Source organism: Typopeltis vanoorti, chromosome 7, assembly GCF_054136105.1.
Source record: "Typopeltis vanoorti isolate ZY-2024b chromosome 7, IOZ_Tvanoo_1.0, whole genome shotgun sequence".
NCBI lineage: Eukaryota > Metazoa > Arthropoda > Arachnida > Uropygi > Thelyphonidae > Typopeltis > Typopeltis vanoorti.
Window position 1 is genome coordinate 146,389,023 of NC_143555.1, and position 23,157 is coordinate 146,412,179.

The 23,157-nt window shown below is 35.0% G+C and overlaps 1 protein-coding gene across 1 annotated transcript in view; it reads left to right on the plus strand.

Moving 5' to 3' along the window:
- LOC150105172 (GTP-binding protein Di-Ras2-like) overlaps positions 1–4,305 on the plus strand; it is a 68,512-nt gene extending 64,207 nt beyond the window's left edge. The window contains exon 3 of the mRNA XM_090396187.1: positions 2,833–4,305. Coding sequence (XP_090252313.1) covers positions 2,886–3,647 — 762 coding nt within the window. The 5' untranslated portion in view covers positions 2,833–2,885 and the 3' untranslated portion in view covers positions 3,648–4,305. The remainder of the gene's footprint in view (positions 1–2,832) is intronic.
- Positions 4,306–23,157: the final 18,852 nt, after the last annotated feature.

Below are 23,157 nucleotides of genomic sequence, written 5' to 3' on the forward strand. Positions count from 1 at the left end.
TTTTTGAAGACGGTTTGAAGAGATTTAAATTTGTCAGTGTGTTTTCTTTTTGGTAGAATATTGGAGAAGAATTGCTCTTTGCTTATTTCAATGGATAGGTGCTCTAAGTCAACCTGTTTTCTAATTTCATGATCATATTGTAACGTAGATGATCTCTTTAGTCTAGATTTTCTTGTCCAGGCATCGAAAGTCCTGAGTGAAATGTCATCCTGTTCGTGGCTCCTGATTCTGTTAGTGAATTTATGGAGAATTTTTTGCAATCTTTAGAATGTGAAGCCCACACTCTTGTTGAGCTTTTAAATTATTCATGGACAAGACTGAACCTATAATAATTTTTGCTGTTCTTGATTGTACTCTGTCAAGTTTTTCATTTGAGCTGGTAGAAGCTGAAACCCAGACGGATGAGGCATATTCCATAGTGGGTCATATGAGTGTTGTATATGTAGTTTTAAATGTCTTCGGTTTTGCACCCCACTTTGTTCCACAAAGTCTTTTGATGATATTAAGCTTTTTAATAGCGTATTACATATATTTGTAATATGAGTTGTAAACCTCAGTTCAGTATCTATAGTTAGGCGTAAGTATTTTGGAGATTTTTTTTATATTTTGGTATTGCAGTATATATTTTGATTTGGGAGTTGTAAGTGGGTCTATTTTTTCTGTCAGTGGAGAAGATACTCAGTTTTTGTTTTTCCGGGTTTATCTGTAATTTATGTTCCTTTGCTCATCCTTCTAAGCCTTTTATTGAATTGTTTACGACTTTTTCATATTGTTGAGGATTACTGCTTGTGTACCAAATTGCTATATCAACGTCATTTATTATGCGAGGATGAACACGAGAAATAGGAGTGGGCTTAAAACAGAACTTTGTGGGACGACTCCAGCCGAAGTTTGATGCATGTCGGAATAAATTCCATTAACTTTTACTTTCATTTTTCTTCCGTTCATGAAATCTGAAATCCAAATTAATGCATTCCCCTTATTCCAGTATCGTGTGCAAGTTTTATTAGTTTTTGTCTCCAAACGCGATCGAAGGCAGCTGTTAGATCCAAGAAGATTGCTGTTGTCTTCTTTGGTGGTTTTTCTTGAAAGCAATGTATGACTGATTGGCAAAGTAAAATAATTGATCTTCTGTACTGTGTTGAGACCTGTATACTGTTTGGTAGAATTTGATCTTGTTATTTTCTAAGAGCCACTTCATAAATGTGGTATGTATTATTCTTTCGTTTAGTTTACAGAGAGCACTAGTCAAACTATTGGTCTGTAGCTTCTACAGTCACAAGGATTTTTGTTAGGTTTTAGTAAGGATATAATTACTGATGTTTTCCAGATTTTTGGCCGTTTTCTTGTATTCCAGGAAGTGTTAAATATTTCCAGAAGGCAGTTTTTGCATATTTCCAGAAGGCAGTTTTTGCATATTTCCCCTACGTTTTTAATCATATGTCCAAATGTATATGATCTTTGGGGTCAATTTGACTAATTGATGTTTCTAATTCTGTCATTGTGAGGTCCTCAGTAAAGATGTCTTCAGAAGGATAGGTTCTGAATTTTGTTAGCAGGTATTTCGCAGTTATCATGCACTTTTTTCTTTGTCGTATTGCAGTTTGCTTACTTTAGAGTAATGTTTGGCTAGTATATTTGCCATCTGTTTATTTGTTGCTGCTGTATTAATTCCTGAGGAGACTATGTTTGAAGAGCGATCAGTATCTGGAAGTGTTGTGTTATTTAATAATCTGATGATATTCCAGTATTGTGAGTCTTTTCTTGGATCTAGTCTATTGCAGAATTCTTCCCGCTTTTTTGTTTGCAGTTAGAAATTTCCTCTTCAATTATTTTTGGAGTTAATTCTATTAACTTCTTTCTATTGTCTTCTGTGTGGTGTCTTCCACCCAATGACATTCACAAAACATAACTGACCATGGTGGGATACAAATCTACAGCCTTTTAGTTATAAAGCTGATATGCTAACCATTTGGCCAACATGGCCAACAATATCTCCTTGAAAGGCTCCCGTTTTTAAATATTTGTTAACAATCAAGACAAGACTTATAAGTCTCAAAGAGCTAACATGCTCGTCTAGAGCAGGCTTCTGCAAACATTCATGTCAAAGATGGGATTTGAATCCAAAATCTGTTAGTGTCAGGGTCTGCGCCTTTGAGACAAACTCCGTGATTTTCTCGTCTTACTTTACAAAATATCTTGCTTTGGTAGCAGATATGTTGGTTGACTATTTCTTCTTTACATATATAGCAAGTGTTGTCAAGTCAGGTTGCAGCTGCTTATTTCCGACTCCTAGTATCTCAGAACACACACACACACACACACACACACACACACACACACACACACACACACACACACACACACACACACACACACACACACACACACACACACACACACACACACACACACACACACACACACACACACACACACACACACACACACACACACACACACACACGGAGTTTGTCTCAAAGCAAACGACATCTAAGAAAAGCAAAGATTCATCTTAGAAAAAATATGTCGTTTATTCAAACGATATGTTAGAAAAATAATCCAGTCTCATCTACTGTATTAGCCAAGTGGAAAACTATAATAATTTTATTATATGTATATTTCTATATATGTTTCCATAAAATTCAACAGGTTTTTCTCTGCGAAGAAATCAGTTTATGCTGTTTCTTCTTTAACAGATGATGTGTGTGCGTGTTTTCAAGTGTCTTCAATTTGCTATTTATTATTTGCATAACATGTCCTTCCTGTTATCATATGTGCAACCTGTCTGAAGTGCATCAACTTAACTTTCCTTCTTTTTTCTTGTTTCAGATTCAAGGTACAGATCGGATCTGCACTTAAAAAGTACTTTTGTGTTCTTACTAATGGCTGAAGAGTGTCGCATTCGTTTGGTGACTCTAGGAGGGGGAGGAGTAGGGAAAAGTTGCTTAGTGAAGCGTTTTCTATTCAACACTTTTATAGAAAGGCATCGTCCTACAGTGGAGGACTTGTACTGTCGCGAGTTCGACTTGAACTCTGTGACCTTGAAGGTGGATATTTTGGATACAGCTGGAGATTTTCAGTTCCCGGCAATGCGCCGATTGTCCATTGCAACTGCTCACGCATTTCTCCTGGTGTATGGTGTGGACAGCAAAGAATCATTCGAAACAGTCAAACGATGTTTCCAAGAAGTTCGAGAACATAAGTCCGATTTTCAAGACATTCCTATGATGGTTGCTGGAAACAAATGTGATATCCCCCCGGAAAAGAGGCAGGTCACCAAGGAGGACGTTGCAGAATGGTTATTTTGCGATTTACCACGATTACGAGCCAAGTTCATCGAGTGTTCCGCAAAGGATAACATCAACGTCAAAGATACGTTTAAGGGATTCCTGCAGCTGGCTAAAATTCCATTACCTGAGGACCCATCAAGTCTTCGGCGACGGTCTAGTGCTCACGTGCCAGTCAGCAAAACCACTTCTCTCCAGAATCCACCAAGGGAACAACCATCAGAACCAGAAGCCACCACGTCCCAAAGACCAAAACCAAGAAGTCGGAGCTTAATAAGGAGGTTCAGCAAGAAAGCATCGAAGATGAGAGAGAATCGACACGTGACCACAAACAAGGAGGATTGCACTATTTCATAATCGACTCCGGAAAGAGCTTTTAAATTTAGTCCATGTACACCCCTCTTGAATACATATTTCCTCAATTACAAATCTAGTTTCTTATTGCTACGCAGTAGATCATTCTATGTGGTATGTATACGGAGTTGTGTATAATTGTAAAAATTAAGAGGATGTAATTATTTAGTTTTTCCAAATTAATTTGTAGTCATGATCTGTATCGTCTTCTGTACTAAACTCCCTTGTATAATGATGGTAAGTCCCTTACAGTGGCCTATAAAAAAAGAATCGAATTTTCATCGCTTCAAACGAAAGAATTATTAAGATCCACTTTTTCGTGTTTTTCATTTTCCATATTCTTTTATAATATTTTTTTTTTAATTGAAACACTCGTCAAAGAAAAGCAAAAAGGAATATGTATATAGGAAGCATTCTTGGTTGTTTCAGCTAAAAATGTGATAAACGAAATACTCAAGGAATTGATCATTCCACTTCGTTTCCATCCACAAGGTGCTAAATTACAACGACTTTGTACGAAATCTACGAAAACAGATTTTTAACTCTCCATCGAGCAGACTATGAAATATTTTGTTGTAAGATGAGAACGATTTTGAAGAAACTACGACCAGAACATAGAAACAGAGATCTGTCACTTTTTCAGACGTTCCTAATTGATTACTTAAAGAATTTTATTTTTTACATCCACACAACTGCCTCATTTTGAGTTATTTGACATCACAAGAAAGGCATGTACTATGAATGTAACACGTCTATATTTGTATGTCTGTGTAACTAATAAAGGTAATAAAATTGACATCCTAAAGCTGAGCATTTAATTTAGTAGTATGTATATGAAACATGTATGACCAAACGAAATATTCTGATTTTATAAAAACAATTCTGTAAAACTAGAGGGCGCCAAACTTCAACTTCTTAGCACTCATTCATGTCGATTTTGGAAAGTAGGTTATGTATTCTGAGAAATACTTTTATTAGTATGTACTGAATCTTCTGGTAAATAGTTTACATTCTATACATTATATTACTCTGTATATGTATAAATCACATAGTGTATAGCGAGAAGAAGGAAACGCAACATCGACATTTTATAAGTGAAATTGGAAAAGTTCGCATATTTCTATTATTACGTTCGTTTAAAATTAAGGTGTGTTGCCCCTGGTGTCGAAAGTGCAAAACAAATGTCAAAGAACTAATGTGCGCTTTAGCTAAATTATTTTACAAAATTGAAAATAACTGCATTTTTTGCAAGATCTTTACAAATAATTCTGAAACGGAAAGAAATTTAAGTAAATAGAAAATTTTAAAAGGACAATGCAATTAATTATATCTGCGCTAAATAATTTTTTGAAAAAAAATACTAATGTGATTCTTTTAAATATAATTTTATTTGTCATAAACTTCCCCTAGTGTCGAAAGACAAAAGGTTTTGATTAAACATAACTTTAAATAACTATTCATAATTCACATTCACAATTTAGAAATGTGCAGAAATTTAAGATATTCTTAAATATCTTAAATATTTAAGATATTTAAGATTCTCGAAATTCATAAATAGAATGAATAGCTTTCGAATGAAATTTTGAGTATATAACTCTGAATTTATGTGTAATATTCTCCCAAGTAGTTACGGAAAAAAATTATATATGGCGACTTGTTGTACATTGTATACTCTAATGTATAATTTTAATGACAGTTTATAATATAATATTCATATTATAATAAATTTCTGACTGTGAAATTCAAGAATTTTTTCCCCTGCTGATCCTGTCTGGAATTCTGTCGCGTTCGTTAAGTATTTTAAAGAATTTTGAGAACAATTCAAAATGCATGGGAGGATTTATTGTAAGAACTTTCACATGTATCAATATATCAGGTATTTATGGTACCTATGATTCTGACTTATGGGAACATATGACTGAAAAATGCGTTCTTGCAACTATGATATTTTCTTTTTAGAATATATAAACTTTTCTGGTTAACATATTCAGAAACCGAACGAAAAGACAGACAGAGAGAGAGAGAGAGAGAGAGAGAGTGTGTGTTCATTTGCTCAATCTATCATATGTTTGTTATTTTTTTCCTGCAGTATATCATTTCTTTTTATCTCTGTTGATAACCGACATCATAAGTCAATATACAGCTATTCAGTTGAATAGAAATACAAATATCGACTAAAATGATTGCTTTAGTAAGAATACTTCATCTTTAAGACAACCGACAAGACCAGATCGAACTGCAAAAGAAACGAATATTTGTTTTATTTTTTGCTTTCTCGTTTTGGCTCAATCGTTCAGCGTCAGAATTTATTTACTGACAGTCCCAATTTATGATTCGGGTATACGAAAAAAATATAAGACTTTTCTCTCCTTTGTCCACCAGATTATCTGCGCGAATGCAATACATCCAGGAGGATAATTTATTTTACCAATTGTTCCTCAGTATCTTGGGACACTTTTAAATCTTTAGCGCTTTGTACCATTTACAAGCACAGTCACCTTTACAGTCAGGAATACGTGTTGGTGGGCAGTAGTAAATGGTGAAATATAGACAGTGGATCTTGTAGGGTTGTCGGAGAAGATGCTGTCCTCAGTGACACCTGGACTCCGCGGAGATGCCATATAATAATAGTAATAATGAAAATAATGATAGCATAAAATCAGATCAAGCTCTAGTCAGACAGTATGTACTAAATATAATCTAGATCATATACCCAAAGCACACAATAACTAGTTGCTTTACAATGAACTAAATTATGCCCAATTCCAAGAAAAATCACTGGAATAAGCTTCGAATAATTATACTGAGGAATGAACGTAATATTAAATTCTTAGAAAGACATTGGGACCTCAGAGTTCTGTGAGGTAGAAATTAAGCGGTGTTCAAATATGATTGTTTGTGCAAGTGATCTTTCAAATGTTAATATATTAAATGGTTTTTCTTTAAACAAAAATATGCCAAAATTACAGAATTTTAAATTGAGCTTTATTAATTGAACAAGACTGTGTAGTGCAGTGGAAGTGGTGTTTGCACTCCTCAGCGCTAAACCGCCTGAAGATAGACTTCGAGTTCAAGTCTAGTCTACGATTAGAGGAACTTTTACTAAACCTTTTTTTTCGACCGGTTCCCGAGTTAGTCGATCTCTAGCACGCGCAAGCAGATTTTTTCTCACTCTGGTGTTTTGTCCCTTAAATTCAAGAAAATCGACAGTAGAACCCACACTATTTCGGACATTAAAAATATTGTCTTAGGGACCACGAGATGATGGCACTTGTTCTGCCATATTTCCACTGTGGGCTGCTTAATTAGTGATAGCCTTGGACCAGCTATCTTTGATTGGCTACCAGTGGAGATTGAACTGCCCACTCAGTCTCCAAAAGTTAGATAGGGTTAAAACGGCCTCGCCTACTCCCTATATGTTAATAAAAAGGCGTTAGCTGCTTTTTAATTGAACAAAAGTCTCAGTAAAAACATTTTCAAAAATTCTAAGGAAGTCACTGAGATATGTTTTCAAATCTCAGTGACTTCCTTGGAATTTTTTTAGTTCCAAAGTTCCAATTTTCGAATTCGGTTTATTTATTAAAGGTATGCTATACTTTTATAGTGAGGGTCTGTTATATGACCTGCGTAAAGTATAATTTCTAAGAAATAAGAGCATTATAAGCATTATTCCTATTATTACATGGAATCCCAAGGAATATAAAGACTCATCATGGGCGACGTATACTACACCCGCCATTAATATTCAACAATAGCGGCTACACAACGACGCCATCCATACTATCGCCCACCATTGTTCCGTGTTCAAATATATAGCATTCAATGCTAGTCATTTATAAGAAAAAGAGAAAATTTAGGCATTTTTTAAAAATTCGATGCTGCAAATTATCTCGATTGATTCATCATTCTTTGTTGGAATTATTCCATTCTCAACGTTTAACAAAGTGACTCTCTGGTGTTATTTTTTATTAATTCATCTTCACAACTATTCTTCAACTTTTAGTTTCCGAATTTTAAATAACAGCGCCCTCTAATTAATAAAGTGTTTCATTACGCTCTCTTTTTTTTAATTCACTGATTTACAAAAATCCGCTACCACTTTTTATTCCCTTATAGGGAGTAGACGAGGCGATTTTAGTCCTATTTCACATTTGGAGCCTGACTCTGCATTAGCTGGTCCAAGATTCATCATTCTTTAACTTTAACACTAACTTTAAGCAGCATCTTGTTAAAAGAAACTGGCAAACAGGTGCTGCCATCTCGTGTTCCCAACTCTAACACGACAGTTTATAAAAGAAAGGGGCGCAACTAAATGTTTTATTTATACATAACAATTTAATCATATTTAATTATTACAAAATACATGTTACATAATAAGTATTTATTAAATGTAACAAAGCATTAATAAAATTTAATAATACTGCTTAATATTTAAATAGTAATATTTAATAATACTAAAGTATTATTATTACAAAACAGATTACTGCATAGAAATTTGCGGATCTTGTATTTTGAATAATAATAATAATAATAATTATAATTATAATGACTGCAGCAAAAATGCAGTAAAAGCAGCAGCAGCAGCAGTAGCTAATGAAGCCAAAAATCCAGGAGTTTTTATTATATGAGACCAACAGAAGAATGAATGATTATGGAAGGATGGCATTGATTGGTCAAAATGGAAGAATGATAACCGCTGCGGAGGATATAGTTGAGGTATTCAATGAGCAGTTCATGAAGGTATTTCTTTCTTGTGAATGTGATATCATGCAGAGCTTGAATGCGGTGAGAAGGGAGGAGGAACTGTTAGTAAGTGAGCAGGAGGTATATGAGGAACTCAATAGATTTGATGTCTGTAGGACTTGATGATATTTCGACACGTATTTTGAGGGGATGTTTTTCCGGGAGTAAACAGCACCTTTAACACGAGTCTTGCACTGCACCAAGTACTACAGGAATGCAAAGGGGGAAAATTGTTCCATAAGGGGGATGATAAGACTAGAGCTTTGAATTATAAGTCGCCCTGTGTGTCCGGAGTTGTGAATAAGGTGTTAGAGCGATTAATAAGGACCAAGATGCAGAACTGAATTGACAACAGAAAAATACTCTTTGGTGGCCAGCATTGGACTGTTAAAGGAAGATCATGTTTTAGCAATCTACTTACTTATTATAATAAAGTAAGAAAAGCAGTGGATGAGGGGGATGCATACATTGTGGAATATTTAGATTTTGCAGAAGCCTTTGATAAATTGCCACATGACGAGCTGGTAATGAAATTGGATCGGATGGGACTAAACAGTAGATTAGCGCGCTGGATTGGAGATCGGCTCTCTGATGGGTATCAACGAGTTGTCTGTGGAGAAACGCTATCCCGGAAGTGAAAGTCACTAGTGTTGTATCCCAAGAATCTGTTATGGGACTATTGTTCAAATTGCATGTTATTGATATTGAAAGATGTGTTAAATAGTGATATGCAGTTGTTTGCAGAATGCAAAGTTGGGGAGTTTCACCAGGAGTAGAGCGGATGCTGTGACTTTGCAAGAGGACTTGAATACACTGGCTGAATATGAAGTGAGTGGAGTGATGAGTTCAAGTGTAAGGTTTTGAAATTTGGGAAGGAAAGATGGAATATAGAGTACACATTTGTGGAATTGGTGGAAATATCTTGGAGAAGGTAGAGAAGAGAAGATAAGAGATCTGGGAGTGACTGGGGACAAGTCCTAAAATTTCGGGGACATTGCTAAAATTGTGAGGACAGCACAGCAGATAATGGGAATCATGTGGAGGGCACTGACTTGTAGTAGTTGTGGAAGGTGTCATTGTGTAATGCTTTAATCAGGCCATATATAGGTTACCATGCACAAATTTGGTCACTTGCAATTCTCGGGAATGTCGAATATAAAGATATTTAGAAATTGCAATTGGCAGAAAGCAGTGGGGCGGGGGTGAGGATGTGATTGAGATTTATAAGTTTCTGATAGGTTATTACCAGATTAATGTGGACGGGATTTTTCAGAGAATGGGTGAAGACGGAGAGAAGAAGAGGTCTTCCCTGAAAGTTGCAAAAGGAGATCGTGAGCATGAGGAGAGGAGCAGCTTATTTGCATGATCGCATCCGCACAAAAAACTATTATTTTTCACCTTATCAACAGCTGAAACTTGTTATATGATAAGCTGGCAATGAAATTGGGTCGGATGGGAATAAACATTAGATTAGCGCTGTTAGCATCATCTCAAACTGTTATAACAGTTAGAGATAATGTTGTTTAAAATATGTTCTCTTCACCGATACTTTCTTTACACACATAAGTTGTAGAATATCATATTCTCGACTGGAGTTTGTTGTGGATGAACTCAGAAGAACAGCTTACTACATCTACTGCAGACGCATCCTTTATTCACAAACTTGTTATTCCAATATTCTGCTTTGGAACTTCATCTCGTCCATCCTTCTAAAGTTTTAATTTCCATTGTAGACGCTTCTCATAAAGCCATAAGCAACCTTATCCTTTTTGCACCTGAGACATCAACTTGGCTTCTGCAATTGGTGTCGTAATAACTAAAACGTAACATTTATTTTTTTTAAATTAAATTAAGTTAAACTGAATGAATAAATGTCAAATGCATGCTGCATATGAGGTGTGTGTGGGGGGGGATCTGCTTCTGATAAAAACCTAGAACAAAATGATATTAAAGGAACTGGGATAATCGTACGAAAGAACATACTAGTTATGAAGGTAACTCTTATGTTTTTATAGTCTTATATCCTCGTATGTTATTTCTTGTGCGCAAACTTGATTTACTTGTCTGTTTGCTTACTTGCGAAAAAGGATTAAAACCTAGCTTATAAAATTGCTTGGTATCTTTAACATATATATCAGTGACTTTAATATCATATTTGTTGTAGGTGTTTATCAGAACTTTACAGACGCCCTCGTATAATAACGTACATTCAATGTTATAGTTTACATTGAGTGTAAACTATGCTTGTAGTTATTTGAATTCACTGTTTGCATAATGAAATGTTAGAGTTTTTATGATTGTATATATATATATATATATATATATATATATATATATATATATATATATATATATATATATATATATATATATAAGTAAGTCAAGTTTGAGCCTCCACGTAGTGCCACTCTAGGCAATTCGTGGTAAAAGTGGATTAAGCTCTGATCATTTTCCTTAGTATTTTTCCCATAATGTAAAGCACATCCCCTTCCGGAGATGTATGATGCCGTGCATTAAAGGCAATGGTCACTACCCATACCGGTTTCTACCTTTATTGAGGTCTCATCAGTGCGAACCAGACCTGACAATGCATTGTTGAAGTAATACAGAACTTATAAATTTTATCTAAACAAGTTGCCACAAGGTGCTTTGACCTTAGTGAATAAAATCTCAGGATGAGAGATAGATGTAGAAAGTTTTTTAACTTGGGTATATTATGTATTCAAGATACCAAGTACATCCTTGTCGCGCACCTGACTCCATATCAAACCATCTTTCTGTACCTACTTCAATTCTAGCTGCTGATTTACAACTCAGATAGAGACTATGCATTGCACCAAGACTATGCACCAAGTTTATATAAAATTACTTGGTATCTTGAATACATAATGTACCCAAGCTAAAAAACTTTCTGCACATATATATATAAAGATGCCAAGCTATTTTAAACCTGGTTTTACTCCATTTCCCAGGTAAGCAAACAGACAAATAAGTCAAGTTTGACTTATTTGTCTGTTTGCCTATGTGTGTGCGTGCTTCACATTATGGGAAATACTAAGAATAGCGATCAGAGCTTTACCCATATATATATATATATATATATATCTGCACATTATCCAAAAAGCTGAGTAGAATTCTAAAGAAGTTTAACATAAAACGTGCTTCTCGACCGACTATGCCAAAAATAAGATCACGCTTCAACAACTATAAACAACCTCACAACCTTCTACAATTCCCAGGTGTATACAAGGTCACTTGTGAATGCGGAAAGCCTTACTATGGGCAGACAGAGAAATCTATCTTACTACGTCTCGAAGAGCACCAGCGCGATATTGCTTATAAAAGAACCAGAGCAACTGCTCTGTCAAGCCATGTCCTGCTTTCAATAAACACGAACAACGAAAGCCACTAACATGAAATAAATTGGACATCAACTTCAAACCTACAAATCTGCCATGATGAGGTAGAGCGCTGCATTGTCGAGTCAAAGGAAATCACCTTGGACCCTTTTCACATGAATAACAATCTTAGGTATAATTTGCCCGACTCTTTCAACTCTACTATTAGATACTGGAGATCGCGTGATTCCACACACGCACAGGTGTACAACAATAGAACTTTAACTCGGACTGTAGTTCAAGCTCATAACTGTAATTTACAGTCGAATATTATGGCTTTATAATTGTATAGCTTTATAGAGTGTGTCAATGTTAATTTCGTGTCTTTAAATATCTTTCTATGTTCTTATTGCCTGATGAAGTCATTCTTGACGAAACATGTTGCGTTTTTTTTTCTCAAATAAATGTCATTGTGTTATAATTCTCGGGTTTTAAGTCAGTTAATTTAGAAAAATGAACATATCCCAACCCCGAGTTAATAGTACTAATCATATATATATATATATATATATATACCATACCAAGGTTAACATTACATAACATCATTGGCCAGAAGGGTGAAACAAGATGCTTTTATTCCCCGTTGTCTGATAGGGAGGATGAATTGAAGGAAAGATTTATGAGCTGAGAGCTCGCCCTGGGGGCACGGAGATTAGTCATTGTTGCTAGTATTTAGGATGGCTTTTGGCCTCTTGTATTTGAAGAGGTCAAGCCTCTTCATAGTTTGCTGCTTGTTTAACTAGATCATTTGGGTGTGTAGAGACCTTTGAGAAGAATTTTTCTGCTGTAGTTAACAGGAAGGAGTAGATGTAAGGGCTATAAGGGATATTTATATCTCTATGCAGTACCAAGGTTTTAGTAATACGGAGCCTTATCACCTTTACCTATAGAAGTTACAACAAGGTGTTATTATTTTTAATAAAAATCTCTGGAGAAGATAAAGATGTAATAAATTTTTTAACTTAGGGATATTGTATATTAAGATAACCAACTAATTTTATAAATTTGGTTATTTTAATTCCTAATCCCAAGTATGCAAACAATTAAGTTTGAGCTTGAAACAAAGTTCAAGTCTAAAGATGGTACAACACCAGGGCAACTCATTGTAAAAGTGGGTAAAGCTCTGATCACTATTCTTAGTATTTTCCCATAATGTGTGTAAAGCACATTTCACTAAAAGATGTATATACTGCAATGCATTATGGGTGGGGGGTCACTACCCAGACCGGTTTCAACCTTTTTTGAGGTCTCCTCAGTGAGTAGCTAGACCCTAAATACCAAGGTTTTAGTAATACAGAGCCTTATCAACTTTACCTATACAAGTTGCTAAAACGTGTTTTTATTTTGAATAAGAATCTCTGGAGGAGATATATAGGGTCTGGGTAGTGATCCCACCCATAATGTACTGCAGTATACATCTCTTTCAGACGCAAACTTAACTGTTTGCTTACTTGGGATTCGGAGTAAAATAACTAAGTTCATAAAATTACTTGTTAACCTTAATATACATTCCCCAAGTTAAAACAAAAATTATTTACATTTATATCTCCTCCAGAGATTCTTATTCAAAATAAATACACCTTGTAGCAACTTATATAGGTAAAGTCCATAAGGCTCTGTATTATTAAAACCTTGGTCCTTATATATTATATTTAGGGTCTAGCTGATCTCTCATATTTACAAATATATTTGTAAATCTGGAAAAGGCATATGGCAAGGTGTCAAGAGAGAAAAGTTGTTCAAAACGCTCCAGTTATATGGTGTAAATGGGACATTATATCTAGCAATGTATAGGTTCTCTGTGATTTGTAAATCAGCAGCTAGAATTGAAGTAGGTACAGAAAGATGGTTTGATATGGAGTCAGGTGTGCGACAAGGATGTACATTATCTCCACTGTTGTTCATCATCCATATGGGTTACATTATGAAAGAAAGTGGTATTAAACCTGATATCAAGATTGGAGATATTGGTCTTAGCTCTACTTTATGCAGGTGATGATATACTTCTAAATAAATCCGCTACAAGTGTGCAAGATTCCCTGAAATGAATATCTGTTGTAATAAATTTGGTATGAAAATCAGCATTATAAAGATAAAGACAATGAAAATAAGCAGAAACATTGAAAAGGTTAACTGTATCCTTAATGGTGAACCTGTAGCAAGTAAAACATTTCACTATTTATACACAATTTTTAGTGAAGATGGCAAATAAAATTTGGAAATAGACAGCAGAATTAGCAAAGCTAGCATGGTAGGAAGTCAAGTGAATAAATTTATATGGAATAAGAAAGAAATTAATCAAAAAACTAAATTAGCTGTATACAAGTCGGTGTTCAAACCCATTTAACTTATGGATCTGAGTGCTGGGTCAGAAGGAAAACACTTGACCAAAGACTAGAGACCGCAGATAATGAGAGTCCTGAGAAAGATTAGGGGCATGAACAGATGACATCAATGGTAGTATCATATTAAAAACAATGCTACTAGGAAAGAACTTGACATTGTTGGCATTCACGAATGTGTGAGCATACGCAGGTGATATGGTTACCTGAACAGAATGGGAGAGGAAAGATGAGCCAAACAAGTGTTCGTTGTCAAGATTGCAGGAAAAAGACCTAGAAGAAGACCGAGATGTAGGATGGGCTGAAACAGTAAAATGTGCTTTAGAAGAAAGACAGCATTATAAAGTCTGATAATATTGGAATGTTGACAGATGATAGACTAATCTGGAGGAAAATTGTTGATAAGAAGTTAGTAATGATGTAACTTTTCATGTAGTACTATCATAAGATCCTGTACTTATATCAAATATCAGTGGATGTGGCGTTTGCACACCACGGCGCTTGGCCGCACAAAGGAAGACTTGGTTTCGAGTCTAGTCGGCGACTAGAGGAAATTTTTCTAAGCCTTTTTTCGACCGGTTCCCGAGTTAGTCGATTTCTGGCACGGGCAAGCAGGTTTTTCCTCCCGGAAACTCGGGTTTTTCGTCCTGTAAACTCAAGAAAATCGACCGTAGAACCCACATTATTTCAGACATTAAATATATTGTGTTAGGGTTAGGGACTACGAGATGGCGGCACATTTGAGCCGTCTCTCTTCACTGTGTGCCGCTTAATTAGTGATAGCCTTGGGCCATCTATCTCTGATTGGTACCAGTGGAGATTGATCTGCCCACTCAGTCTCCAAAAAGTTAGATAGGGCTAAATGGCCTTGCCTACTCCCCGTATACGGGAATAAAAAGGCGTTAGCTGATTTTTTATTTATTTATTTATATATATATATATATATATATATATACAGGGTGTTCGGGATAAATTTGACATATTTATAATTAATTATATTTTTCCGTAAGTTACATGTATTAACACACACTTCTCTTCATTTAAAAGTTTGGACCCTTCTTCATTCATATACAAGATGTCAGAAAGGATGGATAGCTGGAACCCACCTGAATCATGGAAGAGAATAACTTGTATCATGATGGTTCGTGCCCGCCATCAAAATAAGGATATTACGACTGCTGCCCAATGCTCCCTGAATACAGTAAAAACAATCAGGCATGAACTAGAGACTTGCAATGGTGACTACGAGGATGTAGCAAGAAGAAAGATCCCTAGCAGACGATCTGATTGCGTTCGTACAGCAGAATTCCTCGCAAATCTGCAGGAACAGGTGTTGAAGAACCCTGGCATTGGAATTCGGGCTTTGTTCGTGGAGTTGCTAACTGTAGTCAAGCCCTGGATAACAAGGGTAGCCAATGGTAGGCCGTATGTATGGCAGCAGGATTCGGCCCCTTGCCACACCTCTGGGAAAAGTCAAAAATGGTTGTCTGAAAATTTCTACGACTTCACCAGTCCAAATGTTTGGCCTCCAAACTCCCCAGACCTTAACCCCATGGATTATTTTGTATGGGGCGCAGTTGAAAAAGACACCAATCGCACTTCCAGTAATACAAAAGCCCAGTTAATGGATAAAATTAAAACAGTTTTTGCGGCCCTTCCCAGGGAGACTGTAGCATCAGCTTGTTCGAGGTTCCGAAGCAGAATTGAAGCTGTGATCGATGCTAATGGTGGTTATTTTGAGTAAATCTTGTTGATAGTATTGTAATTAACTCTGCCTGTAATGTTTTTTTGTCAATTCATTAAATTTAATAGATACAAAGAAGATTTTCTTTTTCCTTACGAAACTGTCAAATTTATCCCGAACACCCTGTATGTAGAAAGTTTTTTTAACTTGGGTATACCATGTTAAAGATACGAAGCAATTTTATAAGTTAGGTTTTAATCCTTTTTCCCAAGTAAGCAAACAGACAAGTAAGTCAAGTTTGCGCCTGCACGTAGTGCAAGTCTGAGGCAACTCGTGGTAAAGGCTTACTCTCATCCATAAAATCTCTGGAAGAGAGTAAGATTTTTATTTAATAAGGTCAAAACACCTTGTGGCAACTTGTTTAGGTAAAATTTATAAGCTCTGCATTACTTCAACCTTGGAATTTTTGGGTCTGGCTCCCACTGACGAGACCTCAATAAAGGTCGAAACCAGTATGGGTAGTGGCCCTTGCCTTTAATGCATAGCATCATACATCTCCGTAAGGGGATGTGCTTTGCATTATTAGGGAGAAATACTAAGGAAAGTGATCGGAACTTACTCCACCTTTACCACGAGTTGCCTCAGACTTGAACTACGTTCAGGCGCAAACTTGATTTACTTGCCTGTTTGCTTACTTGGGAAAAAGGATTAAAACCTAGCTTATAAAATTGCTTGGTATCTTTAACATATATATCCGCTAACTTCTTTTATTCCTCAATAGGGAATAGACCGTTTTTAGTCCTAACTTTTGGAGACTGGAAAGTTCAGTCTCTACCGATCAGAGATAGCTGGCACAAGACTATCACTGTCACTATAAACGGCATCCAATGAAGAGACGGCTGATAAGTGTCGCCATCTCGTGGCCCATAATCCTAATACTATATTTATTGTTTGAAATAGTGTGGATACTGCTGCCGATTTTTTTGAGTTTACAGTACGGGAAAAAAAACAAAAAAAAAACACGAGTTACCGATGCAAAAACCTCTTACCCGTGCCAGAGAAGGATTAACTCTGGAACCGGTCGAATGAAGGCTTACAAGTAGTTCGAAAGTAGTAGAAGCAGTTCAGGCGGGCTAGGGCTATGGATTGCTAACTTCATTTCCACTATGCTACATAGGCGCTTGAACTTAATACGGTTTAAAAATGAAATTTTAAGAAACTTGTTGTTGAAAATTGATTTATACAGCAATTTAAAGATCTTTATAATCGAAGCCACTGCTGAAATATCTCTCTTTGATACTGCAGAGGTAACCAAAACAGATTTTTTTTTTCGATTGCGAAATCTACTGAAGCATACTCTGAAAAAAAAAAAAAAAAAAAAAATCCAGACTGCTACTCAGTCACATATAGAATATTATTCCAACGGTGGGTTGTTTCGTAGCCCTGCAGCCAGATATTATGCCTAATCCATCCTCCATTGAAAGTTATTTAAAAGATTCTTCGCGTTCTTGACAGGATCGAAGTAAGATCTTTCCAATCAAAGGACATCGTTGTTAACGACTGAACTCGGGAGGTTCCTTTGTCCATTAACGTCATAGATTATACTGCATTTAGTCATTTCTCCTAATAATTAAACAAAGGGACTCTTTACCACCCCACCCGTTTTTGCAGTTTACTGAACACCATTAAAGAAAGATAGACTCATTTTCGCGAGTGGGAGGACGCAGGGTTTCGATTACTGAGATTAATCCACCTGCCTTTCGATGAGCATTCATGTTTACCAACATCAGAAAGTCCACTTGCTAAAATAGAGAAATTAAGGCCTGTACAGCCCTGAGGAAGTGGTGTTTGCATACATAGCTCTAGGCCTCCAGAAGAAAACCATTCTGAGATCGATCCCAGTTGCCGACTAGAGGAACATTTTCTAACCCTTTCTTCGACCAGTTCCAGAGTTATCAAAAACTGATACCGGCAAGCGTGTTTTCTCCCGGAAACTGCTTTTTGCACATCTTCTTTACACGTGCTCGAAAGTATTAAAAACAATATTTCCTTATAAAGACAGAAGCAAGCTAACGTTTCTATTGTACGCCCACACTTCATAGAACCGACTTTAGCAGATTGCCAAGAAGAGTCAATTCATGCTGAAGGGGAGAAAGAAATAAAGGATGTACGAATTTGTTATCAACACACGAAATCACATGCTTTATGCGTAAATTTTCCAACTGTTGTACAAGCAAAATAGTTACCACTTTAAAAACTATAATGATCATAAAAGAGAAGTTAATTTTCCGAAGTGTAATAATAAACACTCATCCACGAAACGCATTGATTACCCTAATATCGGAATGGATTCTCCTTCTTCTACCATGCGCAGGAGTGTCGAAGGGGCTCGCATCTGTGGGCGTACGGAAATATAAGAAACCAATGTTCTTGAAAATGATACCACATCAATAGCATACAGACTTATTCCACCTTTGCCACGAGTTGCCTTAGTGCATTAACTAATGGTTATACTACTGTGACCATATTTCGCCTTCTATTTTTAAGGTTTTCTATGATATTCACTCATCCAAACATTTTATGTTCTGTTTAGAATGAGTAGACACTTAGAACATTTTGTGGTAACTTAGAAACTTTTCCGTTTTTCCATGGATTAAATATTTGTTTATCTTTAGTAACAAAGTGTTTATACCAATTACACGCAACTTGTATTTCTCATTATGTGCTATTGGATTGGTTGGGAGAAATGCAGGACGTATTAGAGATTGGCCATATATTGAAGGTATAGCTATCGACTTCATTATTATTATTATCATTGTATTATTATTTAAAATGGGTGCTGAATCGTTTTGAAATTTAAAATAGCATTTTTCGTAATACTTTAAAAGGTCAAAAAATAGTGGGATTAATTTAGTAGAGATGGGAGGAGAATAAAATTTTTCGTTTGTTTGTTTTTCAATTTCCTTTCCCAATCTGTATTTTGTTTTTCAACAATTATATTGTTGAAAAACAAAATATTTATGCCAAAAAAAAATTTATGCCAAAAAACTTATGCCACCTGGTGAAAAATACTAAAACACCGAAATAACTTTGTGCAAATATTCAAGATGCCAGATGGCAAATGACTTAAAGCCAGTATGGAAATAGAGTAAAAAAAAAAAAAAAAAAAAAAAAAAAAACGATATAAAGCTTTTAAAATGTATATAAAAAAAAATCTAAACATCAAACGAGAGACCCCTTCCCCCCCTCAAATAATAAAAATACCGTGCGAAGTTATTCCAGTATAACCAATACAAACGGACACACGTTTTTCATACTGCAATTAGAATAATATCAAATTCTGTACCAAGAAGTTATTCATGAAAATATTTATATTACACATTATCCTATCCTCCTCGTCCGTCCTAGGAAGAGTTGAGTCCCCTCCTAATGAGGGGGTTACTGGCTTATTAATGTAGCCGGTTCGCCACTCCCCTACTGCGGGATGAAAAACCCCAGATAAACTGTGGGAAAAAACTGTGTTTTCTACGCTCAAGACCGGATAACTTGGCTATGGCAGATCCTTAAGCTTCTCACGTCGTCGACGGGAATCGAACCCAGGACACGCCTTCCCCGGCATATGGTTGCAAAGCGCATAGCCACTAGGCTAACCGTGTATATATCATAAATAACATAATATTATACAATACATCGTGTTAATATGTTTCGTTTAAATCGCTCGCATAAAGAATTAACAAAATCATGTTTTGATAAATTTAGTTGGGACATTAATCGAAATGATAGTAATTTTAAAATAAATTATTTTAAAATTTATCATCATCATCATACGTATCAAGGATTTAGGCCTAGTATGGCCTGTTCCGGCCTTAGAAGTCATCGTTGAATCGTTTAAGAGGACGTCCTGGTTTTCTTTTTCCTAATGGCTTGTACTTTAAGGCTTGTTTTGGTAATCTTTCTGTTTTCATTCTTTGAACGTGTTCCATCCATCTATGTTTATATTTTTTAATTTTTTCAATTACTGGTTCTTGGTTTAATTCTTTCATAATATCTTCTTTTCTTTTGTGATCAAATAGGGTATAACCTTGCAGTTTTTCTCATAAACTTCATTTCTGCTGTTCTTAATCTTCGTTTGTCTTTTTGTTTTATTGTCCAGATTTCACTTCCATACATTAAGACTGGCAGGGCTAATGTATTGTATACTTTTAGCCTGGTTTGTTTTTGAACTAGGTTTGGTTTAAATATAGAGTTAATTACACCTGTTATTTTTAAATATTTTGCAATTTTTACGTTTATATCTTTTTTATTTTCATATGTAATCGTACATCCTGGGTAGTTAAATGAATTCACCTGTTCTAAGATCTTGTTATCTAATACTATTTTAGTTCTTGTTGGATCTTGTCCTTTAAAGGCCATAGTTTTTGATTTTTACGTTGATATTATCATACCATAATCTTTGGATATCTCATTTAGATTTAAAATAGCTTTCTGTAAGTTATCTTCTGAATTTGTAATTATTATTTGGTCGTCTGCAAAGAGGAGAGTGTTTAAGTTAACTGTAGAAAGTTTAATTCCTTGATGTAAATTTTTACTCCATTTTATTATTATTTCATTTAAGTAGATATTAAAAAGAGTTGCTGAGAAGGGACATCCCTATCCGACCCCTTGGTTTATCTCTCTTGTATATGATAGCTCATGATTGAATCTTATTTGTATTTGATTATTTTCATATATAATTGTGACAGCTTTTAGGATATTATTTGGTATTTGTCTTTCTTTTAATATGTTAAATAATATGTTTCTTTTAACTTTGTCAAATGCTTTTTCAAAGTCAATAAATGCAATATGTGTTTCTAAATTATATTCTCTTCTTTTCTCTATTATTAATTTTAGGCAGAAGGCTGGGTCTATACATGATCGTCCTTTTCTAAATCCATTTTGTACCTCTAGAATAAAGTTTTCGGAATATTTCATTAGTTTGTTATTTAAGATTCTGCTGTATATTTTGTAACATGAATTTAGTATTCTGATACCTCTATAGTTTTTAGGGTCATCTCTATTACCTTTCTTAAAGATAGGAATCACAATTGCTTTTTTCCATTCTATTGGGGGGGATACCAGTTGAGTAAATTTTATTTAAAAATAATAAGAGTCTTCCTTTGAATCTTGTTCCTGCGTATTTATATAGTTCTGAACCTAGCTTATCTTCTCCAGGTGATTTTCCGTTTCTTGTTTCTTTCAGGCTGATTTCTAATTCTTCTTCACTTATTTCCTTTTCATTTTCGTTAATTGTTTGCCAGTTGTCTTTTTTAAAATATTTGTCTGTCCACAGTTCTGTGTAGTAATTTAGAAATTCTTCTAATTTCAATTCAGTGTTTAATTTTATGTTCTCTTTGGTATCTGCATTTAAGTGTTTCAAAATCTTATATACATTGGGTCTTATTTTATATAAATCATGTTCTAAAATTTTTAAAATTTATAAATCATAAAAACATATTTAATGATGTTATAAGAGTAAATATTAATGCCAGTATTAAAAAAATATATATTGCAAATTCCCTAAACACTTTAAACACCTTTTTATTTATTATGAAATGTCACTATATATAATTCCTGAAAATTAATAATAAGTTTTATTCTTTTATAAGTAATAATTAGTTAACATTTTTGTCATTCTTTTATATTTATGTCATTCTTTTATTTTTATATTTATTTATACTATATGTATATCATTCTTTTGTATATTCCTGAAGCTGAATCTATGTTCTTCAAAATAGGTTGATTCGGTAGCTTATTTTAGTTCAAGTTCTTCTGCTTGAGTATTCTGCAATTGAGCAGGTTCTTCTTTTAGTAGCAGAAACTTTCCCTCCACCCTCTTTTGTTCTGAGCCTTCTCTTTCAAGGTTGTGTCTCCATTGAGCATGTCATCTAGCATCGTTTTCTTTACTCTTCCTCTGGGTCTTTTCCCGTCTATTTTTCCTTCGATGGCATCTCTAATGATTCCATTCCCTCTCAGAATATGTCCGATCCAGTTTCCCTTTCTTCTTTTTATCTTCCTTAACAGACTTCGTTCTTCTTCTACTCTTTTTAAGACCACTTCATTAGTTATTTTTTCTGTGCACTTGATTTTTTCCATCTTTCTCCAAATCCACATCTCAAAGCTTTCCAAAATCTTAATTTTTTCTTTCTTCAATGTCCACGTTTGCTGCATAGAGGGCAACACTCCCCACATAACATTTTATTAGTCTTTTCTTTAGGTTTCTATCCATTTTATTTCTGAATAAATTCCATTTTCTATTAAAAGCATATCTTCCCATCGCTATTCTTGCTTTTATGTCGCTTTTACATCTTCAATCACTGCTAATCACACTTCCTACATATTTAAATGTCTTTACTTGATTCAATTTTTCCCCATTTATTCTGATATCCATATTTGCCCCTTTCCTTGCTATTTTCATTACTTTTGTTTTTCTGATGTTAATTTGCATTCCATAATTGATACAAGATTCCAGTAATCTTTTCAACAGATGTTGTGGTCCTGTTTCAGTGTTTGATAGTAATGCCTTGTCATCTGTGCATCTTATTGCAAATATCTGTCTACCTCCAATCTTTATTCCTTCTTTCGAATTCTCCAGCGCTTCTTTTAACATTGCTTCGGAATACATGATGAACAAAATTGGTGACAGAGAACAGCCTTGTCTTACTCCTCGTCCAATGATACCTGGTTCTGTTGTACCATATATGTCTCTCACCGTGGCAGTTTGTTACATATGTAGTGAAATAATTAGCCTTCTGTCTTTCCAATAGTAGTTCAAGTTAGGGATTAACAAAATCTTAATTAACGGAGACGGTTGTGTACCTAGTATTCAAATAGACTTACTTAATGAAAGTTACATTTTTCACTACGCCTTTAAGATATTTCCTGTATTAAAAATTTCTTTATATTTGCTATCAAGTTTTGTTAACAATTATAATATGCAATGGACATTTGACATTAATGGCTTTAGGGGTGAAGCAAGATGCTTTTCATATTCCCCACTATCTGTTATAGTCTGTTTCTTCAGTGAGAGTAAAATTTTATGAGCAGTTTGCTCGTCCTGAATGGGCATGGAGATTATGCATCGCTACAGGAAGTTAAAAATGACTTTTATGTATTTTATGTTTAAATATATTCGTTGCATCTCAGTGTTGCTAAACTGGCTCGTTGGAGTGTATGGACGCTTTTAGGAAAACGTTTGTTGCTAAAGATTGTATGAGAGAGAAGCTATAAGGAATATTTGTATCTCGATGAAGTTGCTTGTAACGAACCATGAAGCGTTTAGAATCATTTGCAGGCACTTTTGTACACGT